Here is a 15,501-nt window from a genome sequence, read left to right as displayed (position 1 = left end):
ATTCCAGCCTATACTTAAGCACATCCAGTCATTCCATTCCACCCTATACTTTGGAACACCCAGGTCATTCTATTCCAGCCTATCCTTAAGCACACAAAGGTCATTCCATTCCACCCTATACTTTGGAACACCCAGGTCATTCCATTCCAGCCTACATTTTTTTTACCGGCTCACTATTTCTATAATTGACGATTTTCGTTGCCTTATTATTTGTTAATTTGGGACAAGCCCTTTTTAAGAGAAAACTGAGAGGATACCATTAAAATCACCCCCACATAAACCAAATGAACTTTAAATTATACCAGCTTACCCTTCTACTAAGTGACAAACTCAAATCATAGCAACATGAACCACTCTAAACCATAAGACAAAGACTAATATTACTATGTTCAAACCCCAACTAAGCGGCTAACTCAAGTAATTTCATTATGCTCCACCCAATACTAAGAGACATACTCAAATTATAGCAGTTTGCTTCACTGCCAACAAGTTACATATTCAGATGATACCATTCGCTCCAACCTACGTATGTATAGAGTTAACAACTCATACCAGTATGCTCCATCCTAAATGAAGTGACATCCCACTAATACACTGCTTTCAGCCCTGTACCAGATGACAAATTTAAATGATAGTAATAAACGCCACACTAAGTACTGGTCATAACTGAGGTAAAGGTCTATCATCTTTGTTCCAAAACTGAGAAACAGTGTGTTAACTAATAGAGAGAAAAACAAAATATATACTAGTGTGTGTTTTCACCTTGAGATAATCTTATCACTTCAATTTCCGTCCCATCCATGCTTTTATCTGCTTTTGCTAAAATAATATTAGTCCCGTTCATTATACAGTCAAGGATGGAGTTTAATATTTCCAACTTTATTTATCAAAGACCAACCTCCGATCTTCATAGTAATTTCCTACTCTTATTTAATGACTTAAAGTCAAGTAATGTAGCATCCATCATGTAACTTTGAAGTGTCAATCATGTATTTAATCTATGAACCTCTGAAAATCAAATTAAAGTTTACTATATGTCGTTTTTATTTTCATCCTTTTTTTTCATTTCAGACCAAAGTCAGGATGGAAAGCGACAATTTCCAAATTAGACTGAGAACGTTACGCTTACTAAGATCCAGTAAGGGTATACAGTTCCGTTGCGGCACACCATTGTTTAAGGACGCCCAAACTGTAACATCAATCATTGCTGAAAACATTGGCGCAAAAGATGAAGGACAACGCGTTATGTAAAATACTGATTAGCCTTGACTCACCGCAGTCCTCTAAAATTTCAAGAATACTAGGCTTTAATCAAAGTGCTTGCTCATTAGCAACAGAGAATGCTAAACAGACGAATGATGTTAGCAATGGTATCTTTACACCATTTCATCTCATGGTTCTTATGAAATTAGAGTCGTCAGAATGGCTGTCTATTTCTTTAAAGGCAGTGCTGTTCAACACTAAAATATGAAGCTAAATCATGATCAATGTTCATTGGAAAACCTCGCTGACGAACCCGGAATGAGAATAAGTTAAGCACTAAGTTGTAAATGGAATGAAACATGAAATCAGCGCAATGACCCGAATCCCAACAAGAGTGAAAACAATGGAAGCACGACCACTCTCATAAACCAAAGCAATTCAAGGTTCAGCTTAGCACTGGCAAGATGAATTGCCCCATTTACTAAGAAGGTGGTTTGATTCTCATTAAATACTGTATATATGCGTTAATGGACTTTGGCTTTATTCTAATACTATGCATAATTGCTTTGACTTTCGGGGTATTCAGCTCTTCCGATTGATAGGAAAGTTGTTGGACAACCGGTGTTGCTCCGTATTAAAGGTCTGCCAAACCATCTGGGCGATTTTGAGAAAATGGAGATCCGTTAATGTCTCTCTTTCTAAAGACGTCGCGCCATGTGACATTAACTTATTTCTGTTGGCTGCCCAAGACCATCGGTCCACATTAGACCTCTCATTCCTTTAAAACATCCCGTCTCATTAACCGTTCTAAAATTTAAAGGTCAAGTTCGTGGGACTTGCTTCATAGAGCCCGATGAACACAGGCAGCCATAGAGGAATGGTTAAAGAGTCAAATTAAATCTTACAAGTGTTCAAAATGAACCTTTCATTTAAGTTACACTAGAAAGCTTCGAGAATGTTATGACAAGTTTCTAGAAGTCTGTGAAGGCTGAAAACATTTGATCTAAATTAGTGCATCGTATTAGTATTCAACCTTTTATAAAGTCTAAAAATGTTGCAACGTGAATGTGAAATGTAAGGGAGGACATTAAAAATACATATGACAATAAAGCCCCATAACTACACATTTATGATTCATACGTTCAAAAATGTGCTGACAGGTAAAGTTAAGAAAAATTCCTAAACGTGGACATTATGTTCCCCTTTTCAATAAGTGAATATCTATTCATCTTCCTGTCAAAGGCGATTTACCTTTATTCATCGACGATACTGCTGGTACTGTCAAACATTCTTTTCTATTTACATCAGAACCGCCGGCTGCGTAATAATAAGTAATAGAATTTCAGGCTAGTTCAATATACAACAAACCTGTAAATTGGTCATGTTAAAAATCTCCAGCATTTATCTGCAGGAATCAGTTATGAAATTTACAAACTCATCTTGTCTAAATACACTTCCTTTTCAAACCTAGAATGTTTAGTAAACTGAATAAGGAACTTGGGACATATACTCGAAGAGATGCATAAAAAAATAATTCAGATATTTTACGTTTAATCAACGCCTATCCAATAATAATACAATATTTTAAAACGCTTAAAAAAGAATCTGCAGTGTTTGATTATACACTCAATATACATCTAATCTTAGCAATGTAAGTATACAGTAATCATCTATGAGAATTTACAGATGCGTTCGCAACATTGCATATAATGAACACATGAGACTTTCTTTTACGAATATGTCCGTCGTGAAGTGTTAATGGCTGCGCGCAGGCCAGCCAGCAGCGACTTTAAAACGCAGTGTGTGACGGAGAGACAGTTTACAGAGACAAAACTCCTTCAGTTGTTTTGACAAGTTAATATGACATCCTCATCAACTATCATCTTGGATGAGAAGCTGTAACCTTGTTCCTCTCGTCTGAAAAGAAATGGAAGCGTTAATTCTAACACTTTACATCTCTATAGGAGGACGGTTAATATTGTAGTAGGGGGGTCACTGTACGCATATGGTGTAGAAGGTGGAGCTACGTATCATCATCAAAGGCTAAGAGGTTAATAACAGAAATATCATGGAAACATGAATGCCCCCTTTATTTTATTTGCTGTTTGCCATATTTTAAATTGTCATCATATAGATTCAAATAACAGAGAAAGGGGCTTCATTAGTGAACAAACAAATAAAACATGTGTTTCCCTCTTTGTTTCACATTATATACTTTTTTTTCTTTGTGAATAATAACAAAAAGGAAAATAAAAGCACATCACATGCGGATATTTCGAAAAGCGTTACGAACCTGAAGAAGAAAACGGGACTCAATATTAGGGGGGACTTTAACGTGGTCAAGCAGAAGCAAGAGGTGGTGGTTGGTGGAGGTGGTTGGTGGTGATGGGGGGGTGTGTGGAGATATTGGTGGTTGTGGTGGTAGTGGTGGTGGTAGTGGTTTTGGTATTGGTTGGTGGTGGTGGTGGTGGTGGTGGTGGTAGTAGTAGTAGTAGTAGTAGAAGTGGATTCGGAAGATGGTGGAGATCTCGTATGGTTCTCGTATCCTGTGGAATAAAAGGAAAGGGTCAGTTACGGCCTGATCCTCCTCGAATTCCTTTTTTTTTTTCTAATTTATCTTTTATTCTTAATGAACATTTATCTCATAAAACTCCATTGAAAAACGTATGAATGAGTTATTGATGAGCAATGAAATCACTTCAAATATCGCATTAAGAATTTTGTGACCACAATATTCTAACTGATTGGATTCTTCTAAGCATCAGTAACATTATCAAGATCATGAACAATGAAATACTTTCCAGATTACAGCCAGTAACACGTGCTGAGAGGCATGCAAGCAAGCAGTCACACTTGAACACTGAACACAAGAGAGAAAATGAAAGGATATACTTAACACCGATTTACCTTGGGCGTAACGTTACATGCAAGTGTAATGACTAACTACCATCTCGGAAAAATGTACACCGAAGCTATGACAAACCTCCGTCTTTCAAGGAAAACAAATTCTGTCTGCCACGACACGATGAAATCCAGTAAATAATAATATATAAAATAAATATGACCTATCGATCCTAAGGGGTAATGATTGATATCGTAACGGACATCAATCGAACTAAACTTTCAAGAGTAAATTACCATTTATGTTCCTATTTTATATTTTCATGCATTTGGTCGTCACTTCAAACGAAATAATAGGTACTGAAACGATTATAATCAATTGGACTAAATAACAAAACTGGCCAAATGTGCATCTCTCAAAGTCTCAAATTTTCTGTGGATGTCATAAACAATGTCAGAAATTTTTTTATCCTACATTGATTATAATGACTTTTATCTTCTAAGCATATTTTAATACTGTCATAGTTAAAGATTAAAATGACGAGAGAGAGAGAGAGAGAGAGAGAGAGAGAGAGAAGAGAGAGAGAGAGAGAGTTTAGAAGGGAATCCACTGCAGAGTTTATCTAGTAACCCAAATGACCACTAAGAGAGAGCGAAAAAAAAGAGGAACCTTACAAAAGCTAAAACAGAAGTAGAGGAACAATAGAAATGAATTTAAGAATAACGAGTCAATACATTAACGCAAAAAGAACTAGGAAAAATTGAAGATAGAAATATAAGAATAAACCGTCTAGTATTTATGCAATACCTGCGACATGAGCATAACATTTAAAGAAAAAAAAAAGAAATATATACAGAAAGTATTCCAGACTAAACAAAAGCCACGTAATTTTTTTCTGCATATATTTAAAAATATAATAAAGAAAAAATAAAAACCGTCACCGGTCTCGAACCTCTAACTGATCCCATAACTATGTGTAAATTCGTATAAAAAATACATCGACACAAACAGCTTCAGGCAAATAGCATGCACATGCAACGAGAAGAATTAATAATAAAATAAAGGGAAGAAAAAACAGCTACGGTCATGCCACAGTGCAGTCGAAAGTTGAAAAAACAACGAACACACAAAATGCTAGAAACACTACTGTTTATTTTCATATTTATTGACAAAAAACACATACCAAAACATGCCTATCATCTGGTCCATATTTCAATGAAATGTCTACATACTCTGAACTTGATTAGCAATCCAATCAACGCGAATACGTGGTCAGCTTTTCCACCACTGTACACTCACACAACACACCAATATGTCCGGAAGTTTTCAAAAATGGTCATAAGTGATTTTCTTCGTGTTGGTGTTCAATAAATAGTATGTATATACATTACAAACTCTATACATATGTATAGTATATACATATATATATAGTGTATATATATATATATATATATATATATATATATATATATATATATATATTTATATAAACGTCTGAGCTGAAGCAAAATTCCTCAATTTGGTTTAGATTTTTCTCATTTCTTATGTATCCATCAGCCGAGAAATGCTGAGCACTCTGAAGAACTATAGTCATCAAGGCAGATGCTATATGCACGCACGTATTATACAACAGATAAAAATTCTGGCATATAACGGTACTCGTACATTACTAGGTGGGAACACTTGAATATTTGTGTATATATATATATATATATATATATATATATATATATATATATAAATCCTACAGAAATACTTCCAACATGATGCTAACTTTCGCGCGCGGGTCAAATATCTTCCTATTACTTTTACACGTGATGGATAGATATTGCATCTGTCAATTAAATGAGAACGAAATCAATCACGTGACATCCGATTCCGGTCAAGTGTCCAAAATCCTCCAAAAAAGGTGAATGTTATTCTGACATTCACTGAATTACCAGGCTAGTTTTATATAAACACTGGCTTGTAGAAATATAAAATATTTAATCTTGAAAGAACAAGAACGTGAACGATCTATTTCTGAAACTGGTAATGAATTAATGGAGTTGAAAGGCAATGTTACAGAATTTACCCATTATTGCCAAATCTGCCCCATTTACAGGTAACAGGTAAAAAAAAATATAAACCGAAATCTGATGTCACGGCAACAATAGCTATCTAGTCACAAAACATATTACTGTTGATTGATTCGCTTACGTCACTTGTCGCCTAAATAAAATTATGAGGAGGGAGTTCATGATCCCATTAAAAATCTTGAAACCCTTTTCAGTCGTTATGTCCCGTGAGAGTTTCATTACAGGCCATGAAAATGCTTGAACCACTTTTTCTCCGCACTGCAATCTTCAGGCAATATGGCCGTTCATAAAAGTCGCATTTCGCATTTTCCGAGCAATTCTGAAACGACCCCAAGTTAAAAAGCAGCGTAATAACCCAAAGGCAGGGAGGCACGAAACGGCTTTATCAAAACAAACTTTCTTGAGTACCATGAAATCAATACTGATTTAATATTAAAAATTTCGCTGCCTGTACATTCACGATGCAGTATTAAATACGCTAGTTTCAGGTAGTCTACCATAGCATGGATGACTTTATTTCTTCCCATTGACCGTCAAGTTTGTTTATTTTTCGTTTGATCCGTTTATTTGTTTGTTTGCGTTTGTTTCAATCGGCTCGTTTTCAACTTTTCGTCCTGTGTCATCCACTTATGATTTTATCTTTGAATCTGCTTGTTTTCACTTGTTTTTGTCATAAGCGATCCATCGACGCTTTTATCTTTGGTCTCTCTCTCTCTCTCTCCTCTCTCTCTCACTCTCACTCTCACTCTCTCTCTCTCTCTCTCTCTCTCTCTGGTAAACATGCCAGCAGACATTTAGTACGATGCCTGAAGTAAATAAAAAAAAAAAGCTCCAAACACGTTAATCCCTGATAATATGTGTTCTTGTTTGTTGTTTTTGCTTTTTTTCTCTATTTTTCTTTTCTTGCGCGGAATAAAGGACGTTTTCACGTGATGGTAAAAAGAGGGAACAAAGTTGTTTTGAAAACAATGCTTTCGTGGGAGCTTTTGATGCTTTGTTTATTCAGGGACGAAACAGAGGTGTTTGCTTGAATATTCAAAATGAAAATCACGCGACTAAAATATCCGTGACGTCACGAATGCGTCTTTTATTTGTTATTGTCGTCATAAACAAAACGTACTTGGCATATGAAAGAAATAATAATGCGTTCAACACGCCGTAGACGTATCGTTTTCGTCGGCCGCATCTTCCAGTTTCGAAATTATAGCAAATTACATTAAATATTTCCATCTTAGTATCCATGACGTCATGAATGCGTCTTTTATTTGTTACTGTCGTTACAAAACAAAACATACTTGGCATAAAAGAAATAATAATACGTTCAACACGCTGCTGTACCCTTATTATTTTCGTAAGGCACATCTTCTAGTTTAAAAATTATATGAAATTACACTAAATATTTCCATATTAATATCTGTGACGTCACGAATGCGTCTTTTATTTGTTAAGGTCGTCATAAAAATAAAGTACTTGGCATATGAAAGACATAATAATACGTTCAACACGCTGCTGTAGCCGTATCGTGTTCGTAGGGCGCATCTTCCAGTTTCAAAATTACATCAAATTACATTAAATATTTCCATCTTAGTGTGCAAACGAAATTACCAGGTTTATGTACCAGTTACCCGAGTTGTAAAGTGAACGACAACAATCGCGATGGAGTAGATTTCACGAAATTCTTCAAATTCACTCATTGAAAAGGAGCCTGAGGTAAGATACCTGGAGGCTGGAGAGGGATCAGGAATGGGCAGACTCTGGATGGTTCCCTTTGTCAACCGAAGCTTCCTGTTTTTTCAGTTAAACCCCAAACTGGCGCCTCCCAACAACAGAGCACCAACGCGCGCGCACACACACGCGCCTATATATGTATGTATGTATGAATGTACGTATGTATGTATGTATGTATGTATGTATGTATGTATGTATATGTATATGTATATGTATATGATATATATATATATATATATATATATATATATATATATATATATATATTATATTATAGTTTATTTATTTATTCAACAGAGAGAGAGAGGAGAGAGAGAGAGGAGAAGATGCCGGTGACGAGAGAGAGAGAGAGAGAGAGAGAGAGAGAGAGAGAGAGAAACACAATCCAATTACTTGCTGAATAATGGACTAACTCCTTGTGGAGAAATCTTCGAAAACATTAACTGGTTCATACAGTTACACAAAAGGTTCATAAGCATTGCGTCGAACTCCCTTGCACGTAGCGAGCCATTCGTCTCCATTTTTCACAAGCTCGATGCTTCTTGAATAATGAGGCCTACTCCAATCCATAACCATTTTCTCAATCCTACGCTACACCGAATTATATACTCATTCCTCTGCTGCAGAATTTATTCTAACTACAAAACGAGTGAAGACCACAATCATTTACCCGAGAGAAGTTCCTCGTATGACGAGTGGGTTACGTGCTCGCCTACCGATTCGGTAGTCCCGAGTTCGATTCCCCGCTCTGCCAATGTGGAATGAAAGGAATTTGTTTCTGGTGATTGGAGATTCATTTCTCGATGTAATGTGGTTCGGATAACACAATAAGCTGTAGCTACCGTTGGATATTTTTACGTGGCTAGGAACCAATAGGTTACCTAGCAACGGAACCTACAGTTTATTGTGGATCCGAACCACATTATATCGAGAAATGAATTTCTAATAATCACCAGAAATACATTTCTCTGGTTCTACGTTGGCAGAGCGGGAAATCGAACTCGTGACTACCGAATTGGTGGGCGAGCACGCAACCCACTCGTCCAATAAGAAACTTAAATTGACTGAAAACATCATCAATCTGCATAAGCCAATAGGAAGATAGTGACGTCAGTGCACCTTACGTATCCACTGCAGGCATTACTAAAAGATGTTTGCAACTCCCCTTCGGCCCCTGGCAGCCCTTTAATTTATTTTTAGCCTTTTAGTTGACCTTCATTCCAGTTTCCTTTCGTCAACCTTTGCTGCCCCATCTGTCTAACTGTAACTACTTTAATAAGCGAATAAATTGGAAACAATGTAACAATTCAGATTTTCATGTTTCAAAATACTTGAATTCAATAATTCTTTTATTCACGCTTTCGAGTACAATCACGAAAGGAAGATATTACGGCTGTGGGGTTCTTGAAAAAGAAAGAAAAAGTTCACAATGTTGCAAATATAGCGTACTCTTTGGAAACATAAGCAAGCAGGTATAAAGAGGGAGATTAATTTGGGGTACTATTTCTTCCCTTACTGAAGGAATTTCCCAGAGCAGATCCAAAGCTGAATCATAGATAAAATTACGTAATTCTATTCTGTGAAAAACTGCATGAAAGGTTGAGAATAATGTGAAACTTACTGGTAGTACGAACATAACCGATTGCCGTAAGGATTTTGAGGTGAATTTTACAAGTCATGACCAATGAGGTAAATATAATATCAAGCGATACTGACTCAAGTTAGATCATGGACACTATGTATATATATATATATATATATATATATATATATATATTATATATATATATATAATATATATATATATATGTGTGGTGTGTGTGTATAGAAAATATATTCCTAGTTTATTCCGTATTAACACATACCCCTATATATATATATAATATATATAATATATATATATATATATATATATATATATATATATATATATATATATATATGTTTGTGTGTGTGTGTGAATCAGAAATGTATATTTTTAAGCCCTTCAAGTTTGAAAACTTTTGACGAAGGAAAATACGATTTGCAGAAGCTCCAAAAACTTCATTTTCTTCCACCTACAGTGAAGAAATAAAGCCTTAGAAATCTTCTAGAAAATCAAAGAAAATGTAGCTGAAAATAAAGGACAATAAAATACACATAAGCCCCACGCCCCCCGCCCCCTGCCCCCGCGAGAGAGAGAGAGAGAGAGAGAGAGAGAGAGAGAGAGAGAGAGAGAGAGAGAGACTCCCTTTATACGGCTTAACACCAAAGGAACAAGACGAGGCGAGACGCCCTCCAGGAACAGGTCGTGTTTTGTCACCGGGGGAATGTCTCAGTGACAGTAAATAGACAGGTGCGTGACAGGCCCTTGTCACCGTCGCATTCGGCAGAATGTCACTACTCTCTGATATTGTCTGAGCGGCAAAGGCGGCCGGCAGGAGGCAGATGAAGCAGAAATTCCAAATTTCGGTCGTCGATTAATTTTATCCGTTTACTAATTACGAAAATTGGTCTTTTGATACTTTGTTATAATAAATCTAATTTGCTGTCTTTACGAAAATTGATTACTATTTGGTTTAATACCCTGTTGACTTTATTGAATGATTCTCCTATTGTATTTTTGCGATAAATATTAGTTTAGGAGTCAACTGAAATGGCTATTGCAGCTTTCGCTTATCCAGTAAATAAACAAATTACTGACGGTAAAAAGTAAACGAACGACTAAAAGGAATGGCTGATGCTTTCACTGGCCTGATAATTCCAGTACAGCATATTCTCCACTGACTCAAGTAATTAATTTATTGATATATTCTAAATGCATGAAGGCACGTCGCAGCATCTGAAGCTAATATGCGATTCTAGTCATTACTGGGCACGCGTGCTTAGGCCGTCATCAAGTCTAACGCCCTTTATATTAATTGTACTTACAATTTAGTTTACTAAATTCTAGGAACACCTCCAAAACGTGAAATGCATTTTTAGTGAGAACAAAAAATACAAATTATTGAAAACTATATGCTTGGCTTTAAGGAGCTGATGCCTTACTAGCACATAAATAAAATTCAAAAATTGCATATAATCTTCTGATACTTCTTATAATTAATTGAGAGAATCATAAATGATAATGATCTTTTTTGCTACTTTCTCTCTCTCTCTCTCTCTCTCTCTCTCTCTCTCTCTCTCTCTCTCTCTCTCTCTCTCTCTCTCTCTCTCTCTCTCTCTCTCTCTCTCTCTCAATAAAACTGAAGATTCATGTTATAAAGAATCCTTCTCTAGCTATCTTCTTCGCTAAGTATAATTCCCTTATAAAACTGCTAAACACATAGGGCACATCAGAGTGACAACACACATTTAAAGACACAGTTCAAGAACTCAATTTGAGCAATGTTAACGGAAGTATTTTAAGAGACAAAATCTCTATAGTACCGCCATCATGGAGTTTTGCAGCAGTAGAACTGACAAGTCATATTTCAGGATCAATTTAACCAGGCATACAAACGGAGAGGCTACATAGGAATGAAATAAGCGCGAAATCTTGAAGCCAAACTTGTACGTGTAACATGAAGTTTACCCGGCGTGCTACTTTCATTCTTACCTAAAATACCAATAGGGTTTTATTCAAGATGACTACAGGACAGTTGTATTCTGTGGTACTATTAGTAAATAGACCATCCTAAGTTTTGTCCAATTCAAGCATGGATAGCATTGAAATAGCTTAAAATAATTTACACACACACACACACACACACACACACACATATATATATATATATATATATATATATATATATAGATATATATATATTATATATATATCTATATATATATATATATATATATATATATATATATATATATATATATATATATAATACTAAGTGATGTTGGAGAAATCTTGTAGTCTTGTAGGAAAGGTGATCGAAGACTGGAAAAAACAGGAGAACTAGAGAATACTGAGGTCTGAGATCCTACAATATTCTGAACCCAATTTTATTTAGTAATAATGTGAGTAATGGAACGCTAGAATTACAAAATGCAGTCTTTTAACTACCTACTTTTTCTCCTTGTTTGTTCTTTTCCGGCTCCTCACCATTCCTGTACAGAAATAGCGTAGATAGAAGGCTTATTATTATTATTATTATTATTATTATTATTATTATTATTATTATTATTATTATTATTATTGTTGTCGTTGTTGTAGTTGTTGTTGTATAATGTACCGTATGTAGTATGCAATGGATTTCATCATCTCCATAACAATGAGAACGATGCTCAACATCGCATTTTTATTCTAATCACGTCATACATTGTATCCGGTCGTAAGCCTTTTCAATTACTCGTTCATATTAGATAAATTGGTCCTCAATGCTGAAACACAAGCTTTAGTTCATTTATTTACCTCCATTTCACCAAAAAAGAATATTTTCCGAAGAGTATTAAGTGATTATATGTCGGCGTTAACATTCTCTCTGGAAATAAAAGTCGATACACACGAGCGTCGCATCCTTCATGGATCTCACAGCATCTATGACGCATAATTTCCCCGAGACAACAAATGGCGTTGTTGGGATGTTCGGACTGATCTTCTAATTGCCTCCGAGATGTGGCTCATTAATTATTCAGCCTGGATCTTTTGCGGCATTTCTCGATAAACATAAAGTCAACACATCTGTACTAAGAGAGGAAGAGTTGGTAACAGTGGATGTTACATGAGATTTAATTCCTCATTCCTTAATATAATTTCAGCGTCTTTTTTTCAATTTAGATTATAAAAACCACGATTAGATTTTTTTTAAATTCATCAGGCGTCTCAATACAATAATCTTGTGGAAGAGAAACAGATATACTAAATAACACCTGATATTTAAATGAACTTTTATTACATAAGCACGTCATAGCTCCCCTTTTCAATTTTACTGTAGAATACGAAAATTATGATGGTACTGAAGTCTGAGAACACAAAAAACCATCAGCATATTAATTATGCGAGAGAGCATTGGCGCGTAACAGGGCCGGACGTTTGGTTAAAACAATCAGACATTTTCTCTATTTTTTTTTTTTTTTACGTTCCAATTGCCTTTAGCATTCAGGTTTTGGAAAATAGCAAGAAAGCGTTGCTGAGTCGTTGTCCCCTCAAAAGCCTTGAAAGTAAAATAAAAAGGATTTCTTGAAGGATTAACTCCCTTCGCCCAACTCGGCCACAAAAAAAAAAGAAAAAAAAACTGGTATCTCCACACATTTCAAAATTTAATCTACCCCACACAGTTTCGCTGAAATCTATCCATAATTTTTGAGATACATTACAGGCAGATAGACAGACAAACTGACAAAAAAAAAAATATGAGAATAAACAGACATGACTGAATACAGTAGTTAGTCTGTCCAATGTCCAACTTCTACGGAAGTAATAACGCTAGAAGTTGATTACATGATACTACAATATAAATAAATAAATAATATATATATATTATATATATATATATATATATATATATATATATATTATATATATATATATACATATTTATATATATATGTATATATATATATATATATATATATACTATATATATATATATATATATATATATATATATATTTATATATATATATAACTATATATTACTATATATATACACCCCACACACATATACGATATATATATATATATATATATATATATATATATATATATATATATATATATATATATATAAAACTATATATACTATATTATATACACCCCCCACACACATATACATATATATATATAATATATATATATATATATATATATATATAATATATATAATATACTATGTATATATATATATTAATGGGACGAGCCATCTAACGTATCTATCTCACACTAACCACATAGAAAACAGTAAAGGGAGGAGGGTTAATGATAAAAAAAAAAAAAAAACCTAAAATGACTAAAACTCTTCATTCCTTAGGAGTCGAATCCGAGCGGCAGGAGGTCAAAATGAGGTCCGAGAAATCAACACAAAGTGAATGAATTAATGTTAAAATGGAGTCCAGTCTAGAAAGGCTCGTAAATTAAGTTAATAAAATGACAATCGGAATGAAAAGAAAAAGAAATCGTAAAACCAGTACTCCTCTGAAATGGCCAAATACAACAGACGGAAGTGACATGTGATGCAACCAGATAATTGCTTTACAGTTTGTATACCCGAGGACGAAAAAGATTGTTTTTTATTCTCTAAAAGCTTTGAAAATGGGCCAATTCGCTCATAAAGCAAATTTCGGCCTAATATTTCGATTTTCTTTTTTATCTTATCTGAAACAACATAACCATCTCACATTCCAGGTTATAAAGAACAGCAAAAAGCCCAAGCACTATAATTTCCTTAAGTTTTTGTTGAATTGAATTGAATTTAGAATTTAGATCAAAGGCCAGGCACCTAGGACCTACGAGGTCATTCAGCGCTGAAACCGAAATTGACAGTAAAAGGTTTGAAAGGTGTAACAGTTACACTATGAAACAATTGTTAAAAGAGGGTTGAGAGTAAGATGGAAAAAAGAGAATATGAAAGGAGGTACAAAAAAAGGAACAAAATGGGTTGCAGCTAGGGGCCGAAGGCACGCTGCAAACAACCATAAGTAACGCCTACAGTGCACCGAATGAGGGGCTTAAGTGTTTATGATTGGAAAAAAGGCATTTCCCTTTAATCATTTCCTGAAATCAGAGTTAAAAAGCAACAGAACCTATGGTACTATGAATAAAGCACTCTTCACGAATGTACTTGAGTACGAGGTGTGTAATACTTTCTCAACACTAGTTTTGATGAGAGTGAACTGTGTCATATAAAAGCATTTGTATCTCTTATTCCCATCATAGAACAAAGTTAAGCTTTAGTGAAAATACTGTATTCATATCAGCTATTGGGGAATAGTTCAGATTTCAGATACACTCTAAAATCATTTGCCGTTATTTATAAACACTTGATACCAATTGCTCACCAAACTACAACTTTTGGAACACACCGAATCTCTGGCGGTATTCATACAATGAAACTACATAAAAATCTTTAAACTAATGGTATCCAAAACGAAATTTGGATTCATATACAAAATTAACTTCAAATAATCTTATACAATAGAATCTACTTACCCATGTTCTACTGGCAAAGAGAGGGACAAATACTTTAGGAAAAAACTAGTCAAAGCACATATCAAACTGCTAGGAATAAAAAGCACAAAAAAAAAAACAGTGGACAAATAAACATCACATAGAAACAGTGATTGTTATTCAAGCTGACAATGAATTTTTGCTAGCACCTGGCCTATGAGTGTCCGTTATACGTTGTTTATTTTTTGTCGATACGTTCTTTTTAAAAAGACACTTTTAACCTTTCAACCTTTTTGGTGATTGCCCTCTTGCTCCAGTGAGCTAAAATTGAAACCCTTTATTGAACCTGCCGTGTTTATTACACGCATTTTTCCGCACCAAGAAATAAATGATTTCCGTACTTTGCCACAAAAATATGTCCGATATTGGCGTACGTGCGTGTTGTATTTTATATATATATATTATATATATATATATAATTATATATTCTATATAATATTCTATATATATACCCACACATTGAATCCGTACGGCCACAACAAATATGTCCCGCGTATGGCCTTCGGTTGCGTGTA

At 34.7% G+C, this 15,501-nt stretch overlaps 1 protein-coding gene across 1 annotated transcript in view; it reads right to left on the bottom strand.

The window, feature by feature from the left end:
- Window positions 1-2,806: 2,806 nt before the first annotated feature.
- Window positions 2,807-15,501, bottom strand: part of LOC135195290 (uncharacterized) — a 149,482-nt gene continuing 136,787 nt past the window's right edge. Inside the window, exons 3-4 of the mRNA XM_064221548.1 lie at window positions 3,497-3,749; window positions 2,807-3,120 (exon numbers count right to left, since the gene is read on the bottom strand). Of these exons, the coding sequence (XP_064077618.1) occupies window positions 3,543-3,749 (207 nt within the window). The 3' untranslated portion in view covers window positions 2,807-3,120; window positions 3,497-3,542. The remainder of the gene's footprint in view (window positions 3,121-3,496; window positions 3,750-15,501) is intronic.

This window comes from Macrobrachium nipponense, chromosome 16 (assembly GCF_015104395.2).
Source record: "Macrobrachium nipponense isolate FS-2020 chromosome 16, ASM1510439v2, whole genome shotgun sequence".
Classification (NCBI taxonomy): domain Eukaryota; kingdom Metazoa; phylum Arthropoda; class Malacostraca; order Decapoda; family Palaemonidae; genus Macrobrachium; species Macrobrachium nipponense.
Note: the sequence above shows the minus strand (reverse complement) of the source record. Positions and strands in the feature narration are given on the sequence as shown.